At 37.5% G+C, this 26890-nt stretch overlaps 2 protein-coding genes across 3 annotated transcripts in view; both read right to left on the bottom strand.

Moving 5' to 3' along the window:
* Nucleotides 1-2213: 2213 nt before the first annotated feature.
* LOC307166695 (BICD family-like cargo adapter 1) lies at nt 2214-19268 on the bottom strand. 2 transcript variants are annotated; one of them, XM_079885208.1, is made up of 10 exons: nt 18934-19268; nt 16707-16922; nt 12499-12615; nt 11897-12043; nt 11294-11473; nt 10609-10761; nt 7731-7808; nt 4504-4604; nt 4258-4378; nt 2214-3992 (listed from the first exon to the last, which is right to left on the bottom strand). In XM_079885208.1, exons 1-10 carry the CDS (start codon nt 19144-19146, stop codon nt 3789-3791), a joined length of 1530 nt encoding a protein of 509 aa, XP_079741334.1. In that variant the 5' UTR covers nt 19147-19268; the 3' UTR covers nt 2214-3788. The 2 variants fall into 2 exon arrangements, with proteins under 2 accessions (XP_079741334.1, XP_079741335.1); XM_079885209.1 differs by having other exon boundaries at nt 10609-10758.
* Nucleotides 19269-23089: 3821 nt separating this feature from the next.
* The window catches only part of ppp5c (protein phosphatase 5, catalytic subunit), a 30019-nt gene continuing 26218 nt past the window's right edge, over nt 23090-26890 (bottom strand). Inside the window, exons 12-13 of the mRNA XM_079885207.1 lie at nt 26584-26665; nt 23090-24569 (exon numbers count right to left, since the gene is read on the bottom strand). Coding sequence (XP_079741333.1) covers nt 24507-24569; nt 26584-26665 — 145 coding nt within the window. The 3' untranslated portion in view covers nt 23090-24506. The remainder of the gene's footprint in view (nt 24570-26583; nt 26666-26890) is intronic.

Here is a 26890-nt window from a genome sequence, read left to right as displayed (position 1 = left end):
AATTGTTTGTTTGTTTTTTGGCCTTCAAATATCTTAAAATGTACACATGTAGATCTTTGGAGATGCTTAATCTCTTATACAAATCAAACAGCTTTTGGTTCACCGGCTGAAAAGTAGGTGCTTCTTATTCCTCTAAAAGTTAAAAGACTCTAAACAAACAAGCAACCTGAAACAAATCAATAGTACACTCACCTAAATGATTATTAGGAACACCATACTAATACTGTGTTTGACCCCCTTTCGCCTTCAGAACTGCCTTAATTCTACGTGGCATTGATTCAACAAGGTGCTGAAAGCATTCTTTAGAAATGTTGGCCCATATTGATAGGATAGCATCTTGCAGTTGATGGAGATTTGTGGGATGCACATCCAGGGCACGAAGCTCCCGTTCCACCACATCCCAAAGATGCTCTATTGGGTTGAGATCTGGTGACTGTGGGGGCCATTTTAGTACAGTGAACTCATTGTCATGTTCAAGAAACCAATTTGAAATGATTCGAGCTTTGTGACATGGTGCATTATCCTGCTGGAAGTAGCCATCAGAGGATGGGTACATGGTGGTCATAAAGGGATGGACATGGTCAGAAACAATGCTCAGGTAGGCCGTGGCATTTAAACGATGCCCAATTGACACTAAGGGGCCTAAAGTGTGCCAAGAAAACATCCCCCACACCATTACACCACCACCACCAGCCTGCACAGTGGTAACAAGGCATGATGGATCCATGTTCTCATTCTGTTTACGCCAAATTCTGACTCTACCATCTGAATGTCTCAACAGAAATCGAGACTCATCAGACCAGGCAACATTTTCCCAGTCTTCAACTGTCCAATTTTGGTGAGCTCGTGCAAATTGTAGCCTCTTTTTCCTATTTGTAGTGGAGATGAGTGGTACCCGGTGGGGTCTTCTGCTGTTGTAGCCCATCCGCCTCAAGGTTGTGTGTGTTGTGGCTTCACAAATGCTTTGCTGCATACCTCGGTTGTAACGAGTGGTTATTTCAGTCAAAGTTGCTCTTCTATCAGCTTGAATCAGTCGGCCCATTCTCCTCTGACCTCTAGCATCAACAAGGCATTTTTGCCCACAGGACTGCCGCATACTGGATGTTTTTCCCTTTTCAAACCATTCTTTGTAAACTCTAGAAATGGTTGTGCGTGAAAATCCCAGTAACTGAGCAGATTGTGAAATACTCAGACCGGCCCGTCTGGCACCAACAACCATGCCACGCTCAAAATTGCTTAAATCACCTTTCTTTCTCATTCTGACATTCAGTTTGGAGTTCAGGAGATTGTCTTGACCAGGACCACACCCCTAAATGCATTGAAGCAACTGCCATGTGATTGGTTGATTAGATAATTGCATTAATGAGAAATTGAACAGGTGTTCCTAATAATCCTTTAGGTGAGTGTATTTGCAGTATAGTTCGAAATTTCTTTTAGACTCGACAGATATGAATCATTTCTCATGGCATCAAGGATACCCATTGCTCCCCCCCCCCTCCCCTCCCCTCCCCTCCCCTCCCCTCCCCTCCCATTTTTTTTTTTCTCTGTTTATCTCAATCCTCACTAGTTTTTTTACCCGTTTTTTTAAATTATTTTTTTACCGCCACGATTAAAACCCTTTCAATCAATCAATGTATATCCTCCTTTACCTGGGAAAACAAGGTGTCCTGTTGTGCACATTGCTTTGAGCGCAGTGAAATCTGTCTTACTGAATGACTAATTTGTTGTGATTTTTTTTATCTCTTTTGTTTTGTTTCTTTCTGATATGCTTGGCTCATTCCCTGAAGAAATGTGATGACATGACTGTGTTAATGTGCTTTTGTACCTGGGCAATGTGATGTTGTATTAGTGAACATTCATTATCTGGGGTTGTTTCATTGTTCCTTGTATAAAAGTTTATTCAATGTATAGCTTTATTCCTTAAAAAAATATATATATTATAATAATGTATTGCACTGTATTACCTGTGACGAAGCAGGCACACAAAAATATTTCACCTATTTCAAAGTTTGTGTTCTCAGGCCACCAAAACGCTGTTGTTGCGTAAATGAACACCATTAAAAGTTAAAAGAGAGCACCATCAAAAGAGAGCATTAAAAGTTCTCAGTTAAAACGGTGTCGTGTAACGGGCACCCAAGTTAATAACTAATGATTTTTACAACGGAAAACACATGCCTGGAGTGCATTTCTCAATAAATATTCTGAAGACTGTTCATAATAAAAACATTTAATTGTACAAATCTGTCACACTGAAAAATATATAAATTACATACAAAACTAGCTTTAAAAACTGCATTAATGATAACACACTTCTAGCAGAAGAACTGTGCCAGAGCACAAAGCCCATCGAATCATTTTAAGGGCCGATCACACCAAGGACGATAACTACAGTATAACCTTAAAAAAATGGTTCAAAAAGTTGAGAAATTACACAGAGAAATGATATTGTTGGAATCCCTTTCAGAACGATTTCCAGATGATGAACAATAAAAATAGCCAATCCTGCTTTGAAGAGCTTGAGCATTTAAAGCGACAGACGACAAAACTGCAGCGTGTGCATAAAATAAACAGAACAACGTCATGTGCTGGTGTGAATGCTAATCGAGTTATCTTTATGGTTATCGTTCTTGGTGTGAACAGGCTTTAAATCATTACAATGGCACAAGTTTGAGCGCTACAGATCCTTCATATGATACAGAGCATTATTGCATTGAACAATGTCAGTTTTTGAAATCTTAAGCACCATTTTGAGTATTTCACTATAGTCTACTGAAACATACTTTCATGCCCACATACTTGCAGTTCAGGTAAATGTTTCTTTCTGTGTAATGTTATTATATCATAATAGTATTATGTGAAATGCCATTCAAATCAACAAGATCATGACCAGCATGATGTCATTGTATTGATTCTCTCATCACTTACATTTAGGATTTGACAGCAGCAAACAATTACCATGTAAATTAATAGTACCATTTAAATAAACACAATTTCTACAAAATCATATGACTGTAAAGTAGTTATAAATACTCATAATATACAATTAAATCTCACAAAAACCTTTAAAAGCAAATTTCACTCCAAAGTCAATAGAAAGAAAAAATAAATCCTATTTTGCATAAGGATTGAAAAAATGTAGGAAAAAAAATTAAAATAAAAAAATGCATTTTTATGGACAATAAGATTACAACCATAGCACATTCCATTACCTCAACAAAATATCTCATTCTTTTTACTGTAATGCAAAAATACAATTATTTTGAAATCGTAAAATATGCATATACCATCGTATATATACCACAGTATTTATGTTTCAGTTATTCTTAAATATTTATATTTCATTAATTTTTACTGAGAGAGTAAAATCATGGGCACGTATGACAAGGGAATTAAAATAATGAAATAATAGGTAAAACATCTGGATGCATTACATTTATGAGAATTTTGAGAGGGAAATGTGCTTGATTGTCAAAATTTGTCAATGCAAAAAACAAAAAAAAAACAGTGGTTCTAAAAATATGCAATATCTTCATACAAAATATTACTTCTTTTTTTTTTTGAGTTTGGGGAGAAATGCATTTTTGTGAGATTCAGCCAACCCTTACTGAAAAAACACCATCACATGGATTTCACGTCCAAAGTGTGTGTTCCACATGTGACCACGTGTTTTTGCACATGTGAAAGCAGGTCTTTTCTCCAAGAAAATGTTGTTTTTTTTCATTGTTTTCTAACATGGTTAGAATGTGTTTTTGGCATTGATCATAAGTGTCTGAGGCAGAGCAGCCGGTTCATTTGCTCAGTCTGAGCCAGTCTCTCCAGTGGGACAGGTTCTGCTCTGGGCTGATCTCTGACACGACCGAGGGGGAAGAAGAGGGCCGTCTGGACTTACGCATGAAAGAAAGACGCCCCGTCGATCTCTTCTGGGGCAGTTGCTGCTGTTCTGTCTGCTGTTGGCTCCTCAGCTGCTGATTGATGATAATCTGGATATCGTCCTGAGGGGTACACGTCAATCATTATTATATAAAAATATTATTGTTTTTATTCTTTTGCTCATAATTATTTTAATTTGTATCTATGTGCTAGTTGATAGCAATTCATTTCATCTTTAATTAAACAGCTGCATGCTTCCACTGTGAACAGCAGGGGGTGACAGAGCACGACCACTGAACAGCATCAGAAACATAATCCTAACAACTGAAAATCCATAAGTGAGGACTTTTGTAAGTCCACTGTTGTGATCAAACTACAGTTTTCTACCTGCCAGGCCTCCAGTTCCTGTGACAGCTCCAGTTTACGCTGAATGGCTTCCAGGAGTTGGTTGTTTAAACACATCATATCATGCTTAGTCCTCAGCAGCTCTGCTTCCATCGCCGTCTTCCTGCATGAGAGGAAACCAACACTTTCTTAAAAATGACACCTTTCTATAATAAATTATAATTATATCATGTATATTTTATTTCTCATTTAAGGACCCATAGTACCAAGTAGGTTTTTAATATTTACTTTGCGATGGCATCGTCTCTGTCCTTCATGGCCTGCTGAACTACTTCCTCGTCCATGAGTCGCAGCTTGAGCTTAGTGTTTTCTGCTATCAGACGCTCATTCTGGAGAGGGTGCCAACAAATTATGCTTAATATGTTTTGCAAATGTCTGTCTAATGCAACTAATAACGACCTTAATGTCTCTCAGAGAACATGGAAACATATACGTTCTGTATTTGCTCTGCTTGCTTGCAAAACTAATTCCAAGCATTTAAGCTTAAGCTCAATGATCAATATGTTTTTAAAGTAATGAATATTGATGAGCTTTCAGTTGCAGAAACTTTCACACATTGTGTTTTTTTCAGCATCTGTCCAATCAATGTCCAATGTCCAATCAATGTTGATAACCTTGTACAGTGGGGAAAATAATTATTTGATCCCCTGCTGATTTTGTAAGTTTGCCCACTTACAAAGAAATTAAGGTTCAATATTTTTTATGGTAGGTTTGTTTTAATGGATAGAGACAGAATATCAACCAAAAAACACATATATAGGTCATAAATTGATTTGTATTTCAGTGAGTGAAATAAGTACAAATTTATTTCCCACATATGAATGATCAATACAGTATATTAAATGGTTTAACCATATATTTAAAAATATACATAATAATATATTGAATAATACATAAGGAATTGGCACTTTTACAATATATTTACTAATATATCATAATGTATGTAATTTTATATTCAGTAATACACTACATAATATATAGATGTATATGTGATCAGATATGGTACTGCATGTGTAATATATTGCAGATATATTCACTCATGCAAAATAAACACACATATATAGAGAAATATATAATGTAATATATTCATTTTATATTTTTTTTTATTTACATTATAAATGTTTCATATTTTCAAGCTAGTTTTTAAAAGCTCAAGCACACCTGCATGTATTAAAGTATTTAACCAAAATACTATTACTGTGCTGAGGAGTACACAGCCATTTCTATTAAATATAGTAATTATAGTTTTAATGGTCATTGGCCAATGGTCAACCGAACCACAGGCTCTCCTCTTCAGCACAATGACCCCAAAAACTCACACATACCAGAAACACTTTTAAATTCTGAAATAATAGAACATTAAACACTAACAGATCTCCCCATATTGATATTGAGCAAAACACATTAAAATAACAGTTTTAAGTTTTATCATTTGCTCTCCTTTCTGAAGTCAGTCAGAAGCAAAGCATGCTGGGAACTATTGTAGCTCATTCCGTGAATGTGTGTGTGTGTATGTGTGTGAACATACATTCACATTTATATGGGAACATGTATGTGAATATACAGTATGTACACAGTAAAGAGTAAAACTTTGTGAATATTACAAGTAATCCTATTTTTGTCTTCATTTATAAATATTTTATATTCATTAATATATAGCCATGGTCAATGCATATATTGCAGTATATTGAAAAATATAAGCACTAGTTTCCCATATTTGAAAATGTATTATGTAATATATCACATTACATTTTGCAGTATATTCCCACATATGTTTGTTCTGTAAGGGTGTTTTGGGTCATTGTCATGCTGGAAGACCCATCCACAACCCATCTTCAGTGTTCTGGCTGAGGGAAGGAGGTTCGCGTCCAAGATTTTACAGTACATGGCCCCGTCCATCGGCCCCTCAATACAGTGAACTCGTCCTGTACCCTGTACCCGAAACAGCCCAAAAGCGTGATGTTTCCACCTCTGTGCTTGACTGTAGGGATGGTGTTCTTGGGGTCATAGTCAGCATTTCTCTCCCTCCAAACACGACGAGTTGAGTTGATGCCAAATAGCTCGATTTTGGTCTCATCTGACCACAGCACTTTCTCCCAAGCCTTCTCTGAATCATTAGATGTTCATTGGCAAACTTCAGACGGGCTTCTACATGTGCCTTCTTGAGCAGGGGGATCTTGCGGATGCTGCAGGATTTCAATCCATTGTGGTGTAGTGTGTTACCAATAGTTTGCTTGGTGACTGTGGTCCTAACTGCCTTGAGATCATTAACAAACTCCTCCTGTGTAGTTCTGGGCTGATCCCTCACCTTCCTCATGATCATCCTTACCTCATGAGGCGAGATCTTGCATGGAGCTCCAGACCGAGGGCGATTGATGGTTATTTTGTATTTCTTCCATTTCCGAATAAACACACCAACAGTTGTCTCCTTCTCACCAAGCTTCTTGCTGATGGTCTTGTAGCCCATTCCAGCCTTGTGCAGGTCTACAGTCTTGTCCCTGACGTCCTTTGACAGCTCTTTGGTCTTGCCCATGGTGGAGGAGAGGTTGGAATGGAAGATACAGATTCTGTGGACAGGTGTCTTTTATACATAACTAGCTGACATGAGGAGTACCTTCTCAAAGTGACAGGGCTAATCTGTGTTCCACATGAGCACATAACCAATCTGTGGGAGGCAAAATTCTTGCTGGTTGGTAGAGGAACAAATACTCATTTCACTCGATCAAATGCTAGTCAATTTATAACCTTTATATAATGTGTTTTTTCTGGATTTTTTGGTTGATATTCTGTCTCTATCCGTTAAAATATACCATCAAAATTATAGACCCTTCATTTCTTTGTAAGTGGGCAAACTTACAAAATCATCAGGGGTTCAAATAATTATTTTCTCCACTGTAAATGTGCAAATAAAAAATGCTAACCCAAAACTTGAAAACTGCTGACCCAGGACAGACGTTAACCATAGGGCAAAGTATGAACAGTGTAAAACATAGAACAAGATAAGCCAGGATTATGTAAATGCTGAGTTTAAAGGTGAAGCAATGTAATTTAGATGGGGTGTTTAACAACTATTAATTATGCAACTGATCATTTTTCCAGAAATGACACATTTCACCTTTAGCCAATTAAAGTGTGAAAGGCCCAAATAAGAGTCAGTGAGTGAGGACCAGTTTTACATGTCTTGCCATGTAATATTCTTCTCTTCCTAAAAGCATCTATTGTAGACTCGCAACACATTCACCAATTGACTGCATTTGTTAAATGTCTTAATTCAGCTGAGAATCCCAGCAGGAAAAGCAGTGAATCTTTGTAAAAAACAAAACAAAAAAAAACCACATTCCTCAGGCCCTCCAAAGAATGGAGCCATTTTTAAGAAACTGACCCCAGGTCAGTGACAGTGGTATTGGGCTGTTATTGGTTGTGGCTGAAAGCTTGAATGCATGGATAGACGTTACCTGATCCTGTAGCTCCTGTATGCGGATGACATTCTCACAAGGATCGCTCACCGGTCCCACAATGGGCTTCCTCATCTCCTGCAGACACAAATGATACAGGAACGTTAAGCACTGCGTGGAGGTTAGCCTGGGAGAATTTGTGAAGCGTCGCCTTTGTTAGGCCTTGATGGCAGGGTGTATCTCTCTTCAGCATCAGTATCATGTAACAGACATAAACAGCCCTCTGTTCAATCTGTCCCTCTTTCTCTCTCTCTCTCTCGGTCTCTACCTCTGGCTACATTTGTAGCTTCGTTGATCCTTACTGAACACACCCCAACCTGAGCAAAAAACTCTGACACAATTCCCACTTCAATGCTTACACCAACACTCAACCAATGTCAGCTGACATAAACTAGCAATATAATGCATCAATAGCATAGTGGAAAGTGTGTTTAATATCCAAACTTTTTGTCCATTAATAACATTGCACACTTCAGCAATTACCGATGCAAATGAACAGTACATTATATATATTCTGATCCCTTCTCCATTCATAATGGGCAAATCTCACAAAAACAGGTCCAGGTAACATTTTACCTCTAAATAATTAAAAATAAAAGAAAAAAAAAAAAAAAAGAAAGAAAGAAATGTGTTGCATGTTTTATATTACCATCATATTTTTTGCATTATTTGCAACTAGTTAATTTTCTGTCAAATATTTGAGTTAGATTTTTATTAATTCTCTTCATACTGATGCTGAATTAATTATTAATAGATCCTTAATGTAATACATTTTTAGTATTATAATATATAAAATAAATAAATAAATATATAATATAATAAGGACAAATAAAAGATAACTGATAAACACAAACTGATAAACGTAAACATAGGCTTTATTATATTCTCATTGATGTTGTTCATTGATGCTTATAGAGTAGAGTATTGTGAGAGATCGAGTGAGCGAGTGGACCTGCATTTACATTAGACATAGCATTTTCCTTCAGGTCAGTCCTATATTCATTTAAAGGGGACATATCATGCTAAATCCACTTTTTTAGCCCTTAAATGCATTTTGTTGTATATTTGGAGTGTTTAGAAGTACAGGTGTCTCTTCAGGTGCTTCGTTGATATCTCTATATTCTGTTTTGGCCTTATTTTTCAACCTGTTCCGATTTTTCTGTTATCTATGACGTTTTGTGAACTAATACGTCACAGTATTTGCAGCGGAACTGCCAAATAAGGACATTGACTTCCAGCCGAACACTTCGAGCAATCCGCCATTTTTATTTCTCGCTGCAATTTTGTAGTCCAAGCTAAAAGATGCAGAAGTTACGAGAGGGTAAGTTAAAATGTTTGGTTGTTGGATGTAGTAACCCACACGCTTCATTACACCGCCTAATGTAGATGAACTGCCGCGCTTGTGACAGGGTGCATGTTTAACTGAAAGAACGAGCAGAGAGAGAGACCCGGTCGCGCGCACGCACTCTCTCTCTCTTCGGAGCCAGGCGAAAATGTAAACAAGACACCGTCTCCAAACTAGACGCTGTCTTGCTCTCTCTCCCTCGCACATATTAATCAAAATAAATCAACACGGTGGTAAAAGGTCGGAAGACCAAAGTTTCATGTGTAAATACAGTAACACACCATTGCGATACATTCATATGAAGACGTTGTTCTGCAGGTTCGTCGTCTTCATTTTCATCTCGCTCCGGCTCCGACTCTGGCTCGAACATGTAAGGCTGGCTGGACAAGTCTTCCGTTGTTGACATTTTGTTAATAACGTGTGAATAAAAAGTTTCTGTGCCGCTAGATAATCGTATCTCTGCTATCAAACTACAAAAATGGCCGAACGGGGTGGAGTTAAACCGAGTGTCACCTCTGCATCCTGGAGAGGGGGCGGGGTATGAAGTGTCTCAATTGTATTTAAAGAGACCGCACCAAAACGAGTTGCTCTCAGACGCACATCAGAAAAGGGGTAGAAAAGGGGCCTGTGGAGCTATAATTATGAGGAATTCAGACCCAAGCATTGCAGTTCTGCTTTATATAGACTACAAATGTATGATTTATATGTAAAAAGAAACGATTTAAAAGCATGATATGTCTCCTTTAAAAAAAAAAATCAGTTTAAATGTCCACTGCGATATCTTGTCCTTTTAACAGTTAAAGCAACACTATGGGACTTTTCCTCTGCGGTCCCCCTACAGGTTGGAAGTGGAATTGTCCATCACCGTTGTCATAAATCATTTAGCCTACCACAGCCTACTGTCGCACGCACGCCCACTGTTTATCCAGCACCGGCTTTGCAATGAATGATGTCCGCAGACAAGGTAGAGTATGATGCATGATTTTATGAAAGTATGATGTATTGCGACATCAGAAACGAAGAAAAACTAAATAATGACTATTGTAACGCTTGCCGTAAAGCTAGTCAAATTTGTAGTTTTCTTATGTCTCATTAGAACTACAGAAACGCGACCCGATCTGGCAATCTTACATAGTGTGGTAATAGCAGATAAAGGACCGCAAAGCGGAGGCATAAGTGCCTTTCACCCTGTTACGACTTGATGAACCACTGAAACGATTTTGGAAACATTATTTTAAGGTAAAAAATGTTAAATAGTGTTGCTTTAAGGGATTTTCCAGTGCCCTAGTCATCTGTCAGTTGCAAAAGGTCATATTCTGTGATCCTGTGACTCCGCTTGGCGTTGAGCCTAACAACGCAATATCACCTCCGGACATCATTTTTGGCCACTCCTATATGCTTGTGAATGTGAATTATTGTTGTTGAAATGTGACACTGATGTCAAAATACTTCAGGGAAGATATGTTAAATGCAGCCCATCACATGTCAGCTTCTGTTACGCTTGTGTCACTGTGTGCTGCAAAATAACTTTACCTGTAGTGTCTCGCTCTGTGCTATCCATTGTGCTGCATGTTTCAATTGTCCCAGCATGCCCTGCAGGCTGTCATCTGAGTTCTGCTCAGCCTCTGTTCTGTCGGCCACAGGTTGAAGCACTTCCAGGATGTAGTGCACCTCCCGAGAGACCTGCTGGGCAAGGGTACATAGATGAGATTGGAAGCCTTTGATTAGGCTATTCTCGCGTGACAGAAGACTACTGCTCGCTTTTATGATCACCTAGCAAAGAAAGTTTAGAAAAGAAGTAATACGGAAGATGATTTCATGAATTCGGGACACTAAAAATAGAGCTGAAATATGGGAAAAACTACCACCAAACACATGTAATAAATTAGTATTATTAATTTTCATTAAATGTGGTCAGAATCCTTCCCAGGCCACATCTGAATGTGCTGAACTGCTTCTTTTCTGGTGTGTGAGCGGCTTTAGAGGCAGACAATATATAGATTTCATGGAATAGTTGTTACCCTGTTGGACTAATTAAAATCTGATTAAATGTGGTCAAAAGATGACCATAGAAATGGTGACCTGTTACACTGTCCCTTGTACGTGTATTCATTTTAACCAGGCCCATGAAAAATATCCTGTAACACATTTATTTGAAAGTAGAGTGTGGTACAATCTGACATTATCAGGTTACAGAGAGAACAGTTCAGTGTATCACCTGTTCTTTGTCCAGGCTCCAGTCTGCGGTGTCCAGATTGTTTTCCAGCTCAGACAGTAAAGACGTGTCATTGTGACTTTTCTCCTGGAGGGCCACCTCCTCCTGCAGAGCCTCTACCTGAGACTGCAGCTCATGTGCCCAGGAGCGAGCCCCATCCACGTCTCGCCAGGCCTCTGCCAGCTGAGACACAGGGAAAACATGTATTATTACTCATGTATGTACAAATGTGTGCATGCTATCTTCTAGAAAGAGCCAACATTTGACCCAGAAAGTTGCTTTTTTTTACATTTACAAGGGCTTATACAAGTGTATGAAACAAACATTTTTGCCCTGAGCCCTGGTTGATTTCTCCCTCTGGTGCACACACAGACATCTTGTACTTACACAACGGCAGAACAACAGCATTTGAGAATGTTTGTCATCTCCAGATCATGTAAAAACACTTATCTATTATAAGAACTGTACTGAAATTTTAAGACAGAAATCCTAGACCATCCTACAGGCAACAGTTTCCCGACTTATCATTTAGCATTAAGCATTCTGCTCGATTGAGCATAGTCTGTCTGTGAGTGTGTGTTGTGTGTGTTGTGTGTGTGACCGAACCTGTTGTATGTGTGTGTGACTCTGTTGTTCCTGTAAATCCAGGCGTTTGTGCAGTGAGGACACACTGTCTTTAAGTTCCTCATTCTCGTGACAAGTCATCTTCAAGCGCTGTTCAAGTGTTTGCTCCCGTTGCGTGAGCCGCGCTACCTGAACATACACACACATAAACATTTATCACAACTTTCTAAACTTTAAAGTCAGTAAATACTACAATCGTTCACCCTAAAGATGCTGTAATTTATCATGGGGTTTCAAGAATTTGCATGTTATTATAATCCTTAAATGAATTCTCTCCAAAGAATTGCACACATGGTCTAGTCTAGAATGCCACAAAGACAAACAGAGTGACACAGCTGCACTCTTTAAACGTCTCTCAGCCAATCAAATCTGAGGTTCGGAATGAACTGTTATAATATTATATTATAATACTATATAATATTAGTATTAATATTAATACTAATATTATAATACTATATACTATTTAATAAACAAGCATGCATGGAAAGCTGCGGAATCAGTGCTGGACTATTTTTGGTGTATATTTTTATCGTATATAATGCCATACAGATATCTGAGTGAGCAGGTATGGAACCGTTTCTCACCTGTTCTCTAAGAGCATTGATGATTTCTTCATCCTGGGGTCTGGCATGCCCCCTTTCTCTCATTTCCTGTTTTAGTCTTTGAAGCTCGCTGGTCATGGTTCGCTCCACTTCCATACCCTAAACATACACAACACAGCTCACTTATCAACCACAAAACACTCAAATACATGCAGTGTGTTCACAAATCAAACGGGTCGCAATTAAGAAGAGAAAGCAACAGTAACAAAGAGACGTGTTTTTCCACTAAGGAATGTGTCCCATTTTCATAATGAAAAGCTGTTACGTTCGCTTGATAAGAGCTGAACAAAAGCCTGCACTGGGTGTTGGGAGGCCTGTGGTGACCAACCTGAATCAGCAGATAACTGGACAGCCCTCAGCGTTCATCACTCACGCTCAGAACCAGATCAAAGAGGCACATGACAGATGCAGCTTGGCATCTTAGTCTTGGCGGTGGCATCATAATCATCCTAGATCACAGTCACTGTGAGTGTGTATGGGACGGGGGCGGGGAATGACCCCACGCCCAACAGCATATGGAGGGGTGGCAAGAGGTCCTGGTTCAATGAGACTCAACTGCCAACCAGCACAAGGTTAGTGGTCCCTTGAGGGAAAGGCTATTCAGGACTGAAGATAAAGCTAACGCGCCATTATGTTAACCAGCACAAGTCCAGCTCCTGTAGCATTCAATAACACTCCTGCCAGCTGATGCCCCAAGCCAGAGCGCATTCATGGCGTATCTACCTCCTGTGGCGGCTCCAAACCAATAAATCTCAGTTTATTCTTAATCAGATCGTATCACAGGCTTTTCTCAAGGGACTACTAGCAGTCGAAAATCAACACTAAAGAGCTAAAATAATATTTATTTTTGTTTGCAAATATGGTCAAAAGAGTGAAATTGCTAAAATAAAAATAAAAAAATGAAGAAAAACCAACAAGAAAAATCAAGGAACAACTTAATGTTGCGCACAACTCTGAAAGCAACTTTGTGTACATTCGGTGTATGAATTTGGAGGCTCCCTACTCAAGAATTATTTATTAGAGACTTTATTTTCTAAAGTCAGAACATTGCATATAACCAATTTAATTCCATTGATGGTGTTTTGTATGGTGGGATGCATCACTATTGCTGTTAAACTTGAAGTATAGCTCAAATCATGCAGTTTGTTGAGGGTAGGTGTGGCATTAGGTAAGACTGGTCCACCGTGGTCAGGTGACTGGAGAACAGCACAAGTGTGAATGATTTACAAATCATGCAATTAAACTGACTGATTTGCTGAATCAGATTTGTGTGACCTCAACAACTCTCCACTTCCAGTACACCTATTTAAAGGTGAATTCAAAGTGTGCAGAGGAAACGGGTTCATGTTCTTACAAATACCCTTGTTTACTGTCCCATATAAGAAACAACAGCACAATCAAACTGATACTCCTGAATGATGCGTGTTTGAAGCATCCTGAGAGGTTTACTCTCTCGATCAGGAAGGCACAGCTTCCCTGGAAAAACGAATGCTTGTTTTGAGCCTTCTCTGTAAACAATCGGGGGAGGCTGTTTCCTCTAAATTACCCTGTATTCCCCAGATAGACTCTCTTAGTGCTTCTGTACGTCTCTGTACTGTACAGACAGTCAGGGACTAAGAGTATGTTATGAAAAGTAACACCAGAAGGTATAAGGAATACTTACAAATACACACATTTAACCCAACCTAATCTAAACCCTCACACAAAAAAACGTTCTGCATTTTTATGAAGACATTTTTGAGTATGTTCAATAAGCATATTACGTTAATATTGTACTGTCTTTGTGGGGACACTGGTCCATACAGACAGACACACAAGTTTACTTTTGTCTCAAAAAGTATAGCTTAAATACTCACCATTCAAGGTCTGTTTACCATAACTGACAAAAGCATATCTCCAACCGAACCCATAAAAGTCGCTTATCTATAACTCCGCTCTAGACACTGTTCGAGAGCAGTTAAAAAAAGAGCTTATACTGTAGATGGTGGGAGCCGCAGTGGAATGAGTGAGAGATACTTCCTCTTCCTTCAGAGCAGGACAGGATGCATACAGTCAACATCAGTGTTTCCTGAACTTGACTTCTTGGAAAAAAACTGTCAAAGACGTCTACTTCAGTCGACTGGCATGTGGAGAATGAGAGGGTGAGGGACCAGTGACCAGTCTGACCACCCAGTGGAACAGTATGAGTTAGCCATTACTACAGTATAACACATGACTACACACATAACAGAATACAGCCCTGGTGTTTTGGCATGTCTGTAATACAAAAAAGCTCTTTAAATGAGCTCATGAGTTTGAACTGGGAATCCTGGCAAGTGCACAAACACATAAAATGTGTAATGTGTAAACCTTGACCTTGAGCATAACAAACCTGTGAGATTAGATATCAGCCCAATGTGAGAGCAACGTGTGTGAATGAGTCAACAGGAGCAGGCGGATCTAAATTTAGATTATATCTATACGGTAAAATGGTTTGTGTTGTTGTTGTTTTTTTTAGACAAAGTCTTCATTGTTTTGACTTTTTGGACAAGTCAAAAAATCTTTATTTTACTGTAATAATGTAAAACATTACTGTATTATGGTATTGAGAATAACCATTATGAATCATGTAAATTATTGAACAAAATTTCTAAACTAAATTATAATAATAAAAAAATAACATAATACTTGGGAAAAATATGAATTGTCCTAAAATATGTTTCTTTTTCTTTATGCAAAATTTGTTTTCTTGTTTTTCTCTTTTGATTTTGGGCTGAAATGGGTTTTTATGAGTTTCATACTATTATCTTTAGAATATGAGTCAGATATTGCTGTGCTTTAGCTCATATGGAAAGGAAAACAGGAATGCAACAAAACAGAGACAAACACTTTGATCATGCACTCTTTACTCTAGACACAAGATGAGACCACTTTGTTGTTGTTGTTTATAGATTGGTAACACTTCACAGTAATGTCCCATTTGTTAACATTAGTAAATGCTTTATTCAACATGAACTTACAATGAGAAATATATTTTTACAGCATTTATTAATATTTGTTAAAGGTGCATTAAGCAACTTTTCATGTTAAAAATACCCGTTTTCTAACCCATACATGCTTAAACAATTGCCTGATGGGCTGAATGAGCCCTTCTCTGATCACTGAGATTGTCTCTATAATCCTGTAAAGTAAAATAAATAAGAGGGATTCGGGCCGGAATTTTAGACTTGGCGTGACGTCATGCGCGTTCACGGCACGCTCACATAGCTATGTCTGGCAGGTTTGTGTATTCGCCGGCATTCTCCGTAGAAGATGGATTGTAAGAGACCTGCTTGTAGTTCATTTCAAACACCAACGCAAACTCCACGTAAGATAAAAAAAAGAAAACTTTTGTCTAGTGAGCGTGCACATCTCTGGCTGCAGTTTCGCTTGCCGCCAGAGGGGGCATAGTTCTGCAAAAACTCAGAATCTTGCTTAATGCACCTTTAATGTTAGTTAATACAAAATACAATTCACAGAGCATTAATGTTATCAGACAAAAAATAATAATTTTAAATGTATTATTATATGTTGAAATTAACATGAACTAAGATTAACAAATGCTGTTTATTGTTCGTTCATGTTTACTTGTGTAGTTAACAACTAAAACCTTATTAAGGTAAGTGTTACCCATAGATTTACTTAAAGCAAATATTGCAGGCTTAGCACTCAAAAGGTGTGAATGGCTCATTTTACCATTTCATATCTGCTACACTGTGCAAGGAACAGTGTGACGTCATCTTTTTCTGAGCGAGAGACAGTATCTGTTGCACTATTGGCCTTCTAATCGTTATCATCTTTTTTTATTGCCATCTACATACTGTATGTGTGCGTATATTACGCCAGGTTTTGAAGTCTGGCTAAAAAAGAGCACATTCTCTCTTTCCACTGGCAAAGCAACAATGCACCAGCCTTTACTGATCAAATCATGGAAACTGGCTTGTCACTATGATCACTACATATATGAGGGAGAAGGTTACAATGATTTTGATTTGACATCATTTAATTATTTATTAAACGCTGGTCATTTCATGCCAGTAGTTCCAATGATACACCAAGGATTAATACTTGGGGCTGATGTTTGTTCAGATCACTAACCAAAATATGAGCACTGGTAAAAGTGACGCTTGTAAAAGCTGTGTGATGATGTGAGTATGGTAGGTGTCACTGACCGTCTGCAGCTGTTCTCTGAGTCTCTGGCTCTGCTCGCTGTGCTCATGCTTCAGTCTGGTCTTCTCACTTTCAGCCTCACTCAGAGTCTGGTTGAGTGTGTCCACCTGCGCCTGCAGCTCCTGCACATCTCGCTCCAGCTCGGACACCTGACTCTCCCACTGAGCCTGACAGATATCCAGCTTCACTCGCAGCTCGTACCTGCCCTGCTGGAGCTCCTGAGGACACAATCACAACATTTTAATCTGAGATATCACACTCAAGTTATAAAACAACACGGCTTAACTTTATATTAATAGTGGATCCTACAGCGAAACACAACTATGCTCAGGGCATTTGTTGTGTAATCTTTATTTTTAGTAGTAGTAAGGTAAACTTACAATGACAGTCTTCCACACTTTTACCATCATGTCGTTTCAAACCTGTATGACTTTCTTTCTTCTGTGTAACACAAAAGATATTTTGAAAAACATCTCAGTGCGTTTTATCCATACAACGAAAGCAAATGGGATCAAATTATATATTTTTAAACATCTTGTTTTGATTTCTACAGCTGAAAATGTTATATGAGTTTGGAACGACATGAGGGTGAGTAAAAGATAACAGCACTGTTAGAAAAATCTGTAGAAATTACAGTATTATTTGCAGCTACTTGCCAGTAACTTACTGTAGATTTAAATTAATGTTATTTACTGGCAAAAGTTTGTTCAAAGTTAAATGAACATTAAACATTAACAAGTCTTTATCTTTACAGAATAAAACTAAAATAACAGCCTCATGCAAAGCATTCTGGGAACCAAAATCTGAAGGAAAAAAACAGAAAAAGGTTGATGAAGATTTCTGGTTCCCAGAATGCTTTGCATGAGGTTGTTATTTTATAGTTTTATTCTGTAAAGACAAAGACTTGTTAATGTTTAATGTTCATTTAACTTTGAGCAAACTGTTGCCAGTAAATAACATCGATTTAAATCTACAGTAAGTTACTGGCAAAGAGCTGCAAAACTACAGCAATTTTTTTACAGTGAGAATTTTAATTTCAGGGTGAACAATCCTTTTAAGGTTACATATTTTATTTTCAAAGTCAAACAAATTTAACTGAATCTGATTTGCAGTCATTAAATGAGACAAGACACATGAAATCTGATGTGAACCTGTTCTCATTTCTTATTTCAGATCTCATTTCTAAATTATAAAATATGAAGAACTTGTTACATTGGTAACACTAACCATGAGCAATACATTTTTTACAGTAATGTTTGTTAATACAAATCCAGCTGTTTGTTTATTGTTCATGTTAGTTCACGGTGCATTAACTAATGTTAACAAATACAACATTTGATTTTAATAATGTATTAGTAAATGTTGAAATTGACGTTAACTAAGATTAATAAATGCTGTAGAAGTACTGTTCATTCTTAGTTCATGCTAACTAAAGAAGTTAACTAATTAACCTTATTGTAAAGTGTTACCGTTACATTTACTGTTGCATGAAATTTTGAATAAAAAATCTGCCAAAGAAAACGTCTTTATATATTCATAAACTGTCCTGCAAAAGTTTTTGAAAACAAAAAAATGTCTGATTGTATTAGATAACAAACCATCAAAACAAGTGTCATTTGCCTTAAACACTGTTAAAATAAAACCGAACAGAAAACTGTTCAAAGAAAGATAGAGAGTCTTGAGTGTCTATTTAAGTGATTTAACAATATTCAGTGCTGAAAAGAAGACCTGTGTGAACCTGACTTCATACAGTCCCTAAAAATTATCATGATACCAGTTGCTTAAAGGCTCGTTCTGAGGAAAGCTCTGACATCATCAAATTACACTTGCTTTAAAATGTTTTTTAACGGCCTTAAGTGTCCAAAAACATTTAGGGACAACAGCATACAGTATTATATATACATATTGTAGGCTACAGTGGATTTAGAGACATGAAAGTAGACACATGAATATTATTACGTTTTATATAAAACAGAAACCTTTAGAAGACTAAAGTGTCGCAAAAAAAAAAAAAAAAGAAAAAAAAAAAAAGAAGACAAAGCTGAGATGGAAGAGGACATCACTGTTTTCTCCAGAGCGGCTATCAGAAACAAACTTTGTTGCATTATTTTCCTTTTATTACTGTAAAGCTGGTAAACTTGACAAACAAAATGACGGAAATTATGACGACTCTCTATAAATACACCGTGCGGTTATTAAGCTGCAGAGACATGGAAACTTGAGTCTCACCTCCAGCTGCTGCATGTATTTGTCCTGAAGTGTGTCTCTGTCTTCTTTCAGTTGTCTGTTCTCTAAGAGCAGAGCATTCCCCACCTGAGCAGCCAGAAGAACTTCATCCTCCTTCTGCCGAAGAGCCTCGAACAGCTCCTCGCTGTCCTTATACACCGGCAGACCGGCATCATTACTGAATTCATATGAGTAGAAGTCTTCCTCCACTTCCATTTTATGTATTTGTTTTACAGCTCTACTCCCCGACTCATGGCGTGTGTATTATGAGTGAAAACGCTCCACGCGTTTGTGCTTCTGTATGCAGGAGTCCCAGTCTGCTCATGGTTTTCTTGAAGGCGGATGATGGAAAGGAACTGGTGTCGCGTCGTGTGTGGGTTGGGCTTGTGGGTTAGTTTCAGGTGACTCGTCACCTATTCTTTTTCTTTTTTTTAACAAATAGGCCTACTATACTATTGCATGTACTAAATATCATAGTAAGTACTTTTTGAGAACATCACATGCAGGCCTACAGCATGCAAATAGACCTTAAATAGTTTAGATGGCAGGCTATTTCATTCAACGCGGAGAAAAAACGAGATTAGCATAATGGGTTATTATTCTTACACGTAGGCCTATGCATTGCACATATTCACAAACAGAAGGTTTATTCACAAATATCTAAAATCAGATGCACAATTAAATAAATGTAACACCTTTCACAAAATTTAAATGGATATTTGCATACGAATCAATAAAATAGGCTTAGAAAACACAATGATTACGATTTATTGCAAATAAAAAAAAAATGTTTTACACATGGTTTTCAACTCTTGAACTAAAGGGGTGGGGAACTCCAAAAGGGCACGGGACTTCCACCAAAGTTTAAAGTCTCTTGTGAAGTCACTCACTCCACCCACTATATTCTAGTCAATGAAACTTAGGCTACTGTAGATTCTCAATGCAACAGCCGACTACAGTAGTCTGGAGTTTAATACCAAAGTGACCTCATGTTTGTTTGTTTTCTGCAATTTTACGGTGTGCCCTTACAGTATGAGACATAAGTCTTCTTTCTTTCTTTCTTTCTTTCTTTCTTTCTTTCTTTCTTTCTTTCTTTCTTTCTTTCTTTCTTTCTTTCTTTCTTTCTTTCTTTCTTTCTTTCTTTCTTTCTACCTCTACACAATTCAAGGTTAGTACACTATTACTGTGGGCTAATTATATCTATAGGATATACAACACTGCTTGGCCAAACAAATTTGTGGACTAACTAAAACAAGATAATAAATGGATAATTAATACAGCAGCCTACTGATGTTTAACACAACTTTTTTCTCACATTCTAACATTACTTTACAATATGTTACAATATATCTTCATAAAATACAAGAATAAGTACCTTAACCAAATGAAAACATTACATCTTAAGAAGATATGGTTTTTAGTTTGAATGTTCCTGTACATGGCCACTAATCATCTTACTGGTGTAACTGAGGCACTGGGACCAAAACAAATTTGATTTTTATTTACTAATCTATTAACATTCATTAATACTGCAACAATAATAACCTTAAATGAGCAAGGTATATTTTTAGGATTTTTATCATACTCCTTGAATGAAATTAGGTAGGCTAAATGTCATACTGTCCAAGACAAAGGGCTCAAACAAGAGACTTAACTTGAATTTGAAGTACCCCACTGAACTACTTAATAGTGAACTACAACCGTGGCCAGAAGTATTGGCAGTGAAATAAACTTTGTTTCACACAGGTTTCTGCTTCAGTTGTGTTGATTCACATTGTTTCTAGATTATTGTGCAGAGTGATCAGATGCATTTTAAATAAATGCAAAAAGCTTCACCAAAACCAACTAATAAGGCCAGAATGGATGGCCATCAGTCATGATTTGGCCCAGAAGCTGATATCCAGAATGCCCGAGTAAATTAAAGAGGTTTTGAAGGCGGCTCGGCTCAACACTGTAAATATTGACTCCTATTTTGAATGTGTTTACTAATAAAAGCCTTTTAAATTTATGAAATACTTATCTCCCCAATAAAATATACAATAAAATAGCAGTAAATAGAAAAACATGTGGAGGGAAGCAATCAACAAGCATATATTTATACCCTTTCAATGTGCTCCACATAATACAACAAAATACAAAAAGAAAATATTGCACCTTTAATTTTTACTTTAATAACACCTCAGTGGTTAGTAATTGTTAGACCTTTTGACAAAAAAGTGAACAAAATATTACATAAAATCCACTTCTGTTTGCTCCCTTTTGAAAACAAAATGGGATAATGACATAAAATGTTCAAAATCCCCTCAGACCTGTAATATAATTTGAGGTTTAAAGGTCACTGTGCATTATAAATGTGACAGCATCTTTTTGAAAAACAAAAACAAAAAAAACCTGAAAGAGCAAAACCAAAATCTGATATTATTATTATTATAAGCATTTATGGTATATTTCACTTTTTTTATTGCACATTTCTAAAATAGTGAGGTGGTCTTATAGTGAGGGTTTTGGGACTAAGTTTTGTTGGTATTTGTGTATTTCAAATGGAATATGTCAGATTGTAAACCCAGATCAACACAATGTGAGCAGAAGCTAGATTACACCAATGGTGGTGATCCTGTTGATCCTTTAAGATATTGTGAAGCAATATCTACAGTTAAACATGTGATGAGGTACTTGAATTACTTTATTATTACTTGAATGACTATATTGAAACTTGACTTTATTATTTCCAACAGACAAAAAATGTTGAATTGGCTCAACTACAAAAGATTTGTTACAGAATAGTTGCACCTCTCCAGAAAACAAATAATGACAAGCAACTAAACGTTTGTTTGTTTGTTTTTTGTATCACAGACAACTTATTTTCAGTTCGTATAACTGTTATTTACACAAGTTGAGTCAACAAGAAAAAGCAAGGGGAAATTAGCACTACGATTTTTTGTTGTTGTTCAAGCTTACTTTTTTTTTTTTAGTGTAATAATCAGATCATCACCCCAGATTATCAGGATCACTCTCCATTTTGTTCCAGTTGCTACATGACTGTTAAACCACTTAACTAGTTTTTTCTCTCTGTCTGGTTTCACCTCAAATCCTTCCGGCTCTTCCTGGTAAATATCACAGTCAGTTGGAGCATGTAAGTAGGCTGTTTTTACATCCATCTGGTGGTCAGGATCATATTATGCTGCCATTTTTTATCAAGGCTCGTATTAAAGTGATATTTGCTGTTGGTGAGAAAGTCTCTTTGTATTCTACGCCCATCACTTGGCTATAACCTTTAGCAACATATCTGGCCTTGTATGTCTTAGACCCGTCAACTCCACACTGCATGTTTCCCCTCAGTCAGGTTAAAGTAAATGTGTCCGTGACCTCTTTCATGGCCTAAGCCCACATCTGGGATTTATTTAAACTCGTAGCTTCTGTGAAAGTTTGTGGTACGTCACAGATTCTGTAAGACTGGTTAGAATCCGTTCATCTCCCTCTGTCTGAGAACTACCCAGATGCTCTGTCTCAGTTTGATGTTCAAAAGTCTCCATGCTCCCCCTTTGGCTGGGAGAATACATATCTGTGTCTGTCTAGTGTTCAGCAACACACTTTCTGACAAGTTGAACAACAGGTTGTGCTAAGTTTTATTTCTCTGTCTGAATAATAGACTAAGCAATCAGGGCTGTTTTTGAAAAATTCCCTTTTCACATTATTCAATGTGAAATTCATTCTTTTTCACATCCATTCAATTTCTTTTTGCAATGTTTGTTATGTGTAACATATGGAAACAAGTACCCTTAGTTTGGAAAAGTTAGGTTTTCTCCTCACCAGTGCATGTTTGCTTCATATTCAACTATTGTAGCATCTGTTCTCTGTTATCATTACAGACACCGTTCACAACCTTTGCTCTCTGAGAGCCATCTTGCCATTTCAAGAAGCTTAACTTTGATAGGTGTAAATGGTTCTGAAGTCTCAAGCACAATGCAGTTCATGTTTAGCAGTGATAGAAACTCCTTTGCCATGAATTCTGTACTGTTATCTGACTGACCTAACACACTTTATGGTCCTATAATGGGTTAGTGGTGAACTTCTCAGTAGCTTTCAAATAAATACTGCTCTGGGTCGATAGGACCAGCTAAACCTCTAGGAGTCACAAAAGTCACACAACTAGTTTTTTGTCCGTTTTTCAATTTTAATTCAAAACATACTGCCAGACATGTTGCCTATTGTGCAATATTGAAACATAAAACGATACATTTTCCCATTCAGTCCCCGTTGAATTAATGAAACACTCCTCTTCTTATCAGCCGCAGCCAATGCTGATACTGCCAACCTGTGTCACTACTGGTGCAACTCATGTCTAAACTAAAACACAAATATTGTTCACAAAAAAAAAAAAGGTATGACCACATTCTATATTATTGGACTGGCGTTTTTTATTCAATAGCTTCTTTTTTCCAAACATACACAGAAATCTCAATGATACAGTATATATATATATATATATACACATGTCGGTGTATATAATGATATTCTCTAAAAAGTCAAGGGTATGGGACATGGCTGCTGTGCGCTTAAAGAGAGGAAGGTAGGTTTCTGCTGTATTATTTTGAGTCCACACAAAGGGTTCAGGATCTGCTAGACAAACAGTGGAGGGTACAAGGGTAATAGAAGATCTCCAGTGCATTTCGTCAAGCATGTTGGGAGAAAGAACATGTGGGAGCTGCCTACATAGTGGAAAACACCAAACAGTTACTGAGCTTCACAATACTGCACTCCTGCCCATTCTGAAAGAGAGTGTGTGAAGAAAACTACTGGAGTTACACAGTACCTAAACTTGTTTTGTGATATTTATTTGACAGATTAGACAGATGCTCTGGGTTAGGTTTAATGATGGAGCTTGTTATAAAAAGTTTTTTTTTTTATTTATCTTTTTTTATGATGCTTTTTAATGGTTTTTGATAGATGACACATACAACACATTAACTGCTACACAAATGAAATGACACACTGTTCTCCCTCCCAACAGAACTTCACTAACATGAAATAGCATGGGGGGGGGGTTATGAAGTATTCATGGGGGCAAAATTTTAAAATAAAGGCCCTATGTAGAAACACACCTTTGGGTAAAAGTGCTGATCAGGTTTTTTGCCTCTTGTTCTCATAATAATATGGTCACAGGAGCAGAAATTCTGCATCAGCACTCTTACTTTGGGATGCATTGTATACATTTGCCCATTCTTTGGTACAATTCAGCTCCATCATCATAGAGCAACATCCAATTCAAACTATGCGGCTCTACATGGACTGATACATAAATGACAAGGGTGTGGGGGCATGGGGGGGGGGTCTTTTGGGGAGCATCATCCCAAGAATGACATCCATTAATGAGCAAATTACATTCCTATGACTCAGTGATTTCTCCCCTATGTAACTACAGGTATGATGAGTAATGTGAAAGTGTGTGTGTGTGTGTGTCCGCAAGGAAGAAGCTGTTTGTTTGAAACAGAGATGAGAAGAATGTGAGAGTGGATTTAGAGGGATTGGTGTGGACTTCAGACCACAGCAGCTGCTGTGTGATAAATGGAAAACCTCTACATCATACCCATCTGCATCAGAGAGTTAGCATATGCCATCGGCTTGACGTTTGGATGAGGCTGAGGAAAAGGAAAAAATAATGTTACAACATTTATAACTGCAACACATAATTTTTTTCTAATTATACTAGTTTGCTAAGCCACATAATAATAATAATAAATGTAAAAAATGACAGGCCAATAGGAAAATTCTTACCAATAGGAAAAAGTAGGGGCCAGAATTACGAAACAAGGCAAATTAGCGGGAGAGAGCGCAACAAAACAAAATGGCAAAAATGGATAATGACATAAAATGTTCAAAATCCCCTCAGACCTGTAATATAATTTGAGGTCTAAAGGTCACTGTGCATTATAAATGTGACAGCATCTTTTTGAAAAAAAAAAAAAAAAAACTGAAAGCAAAACCAAAATCTGATATTATTATAAGCATTTATGGTATATTTCACTTTTTTTATTGCAACCAAATTAGCATGAGAGAGCGCAAAACCAAAACACGCCGATGGGAGTGGAAAGTTCTGCAATTAAAGAACAGACACAGCCGGATCATTTCCGTTATGACCAATGCAATCTACCAAGAGCAGCGCAAATTAGCGTCTAGTTTAAAGGATTAGTTCATCTCAAAATGAAAATTTCCTCACCCCAATGCCATTCAAGATGTTCATGTCTTTCTTTCTTCAGTGGAAAAAAAATTAGGTTTTTTGAGGAAAACATTTCAGGATTTTTCTCCACACAATGGACTTCAACGGTAATCAAATTGTTGAAGTCCAAATCAATGCAGTTTCAAAGGGCTTTGAAGTGCTTCAAAGGGCTCTGCACGATCCCAGCTGAGGAATAGGGTCTCATCTAGCGAAACGATCGGTCATTTTCTAAATAAAATAAAAATGTATATACTTTTTAACCACAGTTGTTCGTCTTGTGCTGGTCTGCGACACGCCAGGTAATCAAGTTGGAAAGGTCACGCTGGACGTAGGCGGAAGTACCGCCCCATTGTTTACAAAGCGAACATGCGAAGACTAATACAAAAGCCCTTTAACAAAAAAGGTAAAACAATGATGTCGGATGATTTTGAAGTTGAAGGAGAAAATGAGATGGATTTTTTTCCAACCCTACCTTTTTGGACCGGAGTACACAGATGAAGACCTTAGGCAGATGGAGGAGACCGCTACGTCCAGCGTGACCTTTCCAACGTGATTACGTAATGCCTGGCGCGTCGCAGACCAGCACAAGACGAACAATTGTGGTCAAAAAGTATATACATGTTTATTTTATTTAGAAAATGATCGATCGTTTCACTAGATGAGACCCTATTCCTCAGCTGGGATCGTGCAGAGCCCTTTGAAGCACTTCAAAGCTCTTTGAAACTGCATTGATTTGGACTTCAACAATTTGGTTACTGTTGAAGTCCATTGTGTGGAGAAAAATCCTGAAATGTTTTCCTCAAAAAACTTAATTTCGTTTCCACTGAAGAAAGAAAGACATGAACATCTTGGATGGCATTGGGGTGAGGAAATTTTCATTTTGAGGTGAACTAATCTTTTAAGACATGCTTTTTTTGGGAGGTAAATAATGCCGCAAATACCAGTACACAGACAAGCGCAAACCTTAGTAAATCACCTTGCGTGATTCATTTAAATACTCTCCTCCCATACATTTTGGGTCTGAAAGGGAAACCCCTACAAATGCATCTGCAATAATGTCAGCCACATAAGTAACCCTGTCCATGCATTTTCAGAGCTATTTTTTCACTGTGTGTCTTTAGCAAATTCTGACAGTAGTTTTTTAACGCCAAAAGAGGGTGACATTTGCGCTGACACAAGCTATTAGTAAATCTGGCCCTAGATATTTCGGACACACTAGTGGAAATAAAAGATCATTTTAAATGACACTTTTCTGAAACAATTGTACAGTGATTGCAATAAATGCCATGTATGGCATTTTTGGATAAACATTTTCCTCATCTTGTTGCATCCCTACCAATAATCTTGAGATGTCACTTATTTGTAAGTCGCTTTGTATAAAAGCGTCTTCAAAATGAATGAATGTAAATAATGTATAAACATGTAATTCCACTGACCACAGCAATAAACTGGTGGAACTCTGGATTGAGGTCTGATCCCCTGAGATGAATGTAAGCTCCTTTATTTCCCATCTGGTCACTAAGAGCAAAAAAGAAGCACACAGAAAAGAAAAAGTCATGAAGATACACACACAATTTGAAACTGATGGAAAATGAGTCTAGTACGGGGTTCAAACAGGCCCTAAAACTAACTTTTTTCCACACCTGCCAATGGCCAGTGACTTAAGAAAATGTATGTTTGCGCACAGAAAACTTCCGACGCAGAGCATCGTCAATGTTCGTTTTCTCACAACTTAGCATAGTT

This window comes from Squalius cephalus (genome assembly GCF_949319135.1).
Source record: "Squalius cephalus genome assembly, chromosome: 11".
Lineage (NCBI taxonomy): Eukaryota > Metazoa > Chordata > Actinopteri > Cypriniformes > Leuciscidae > Squalius > Squalius cephalus.
Note: the sequence above shows the minus strand (reverse complement) of the source record. Positions and strands in the feature narration are given on the sequence as shown.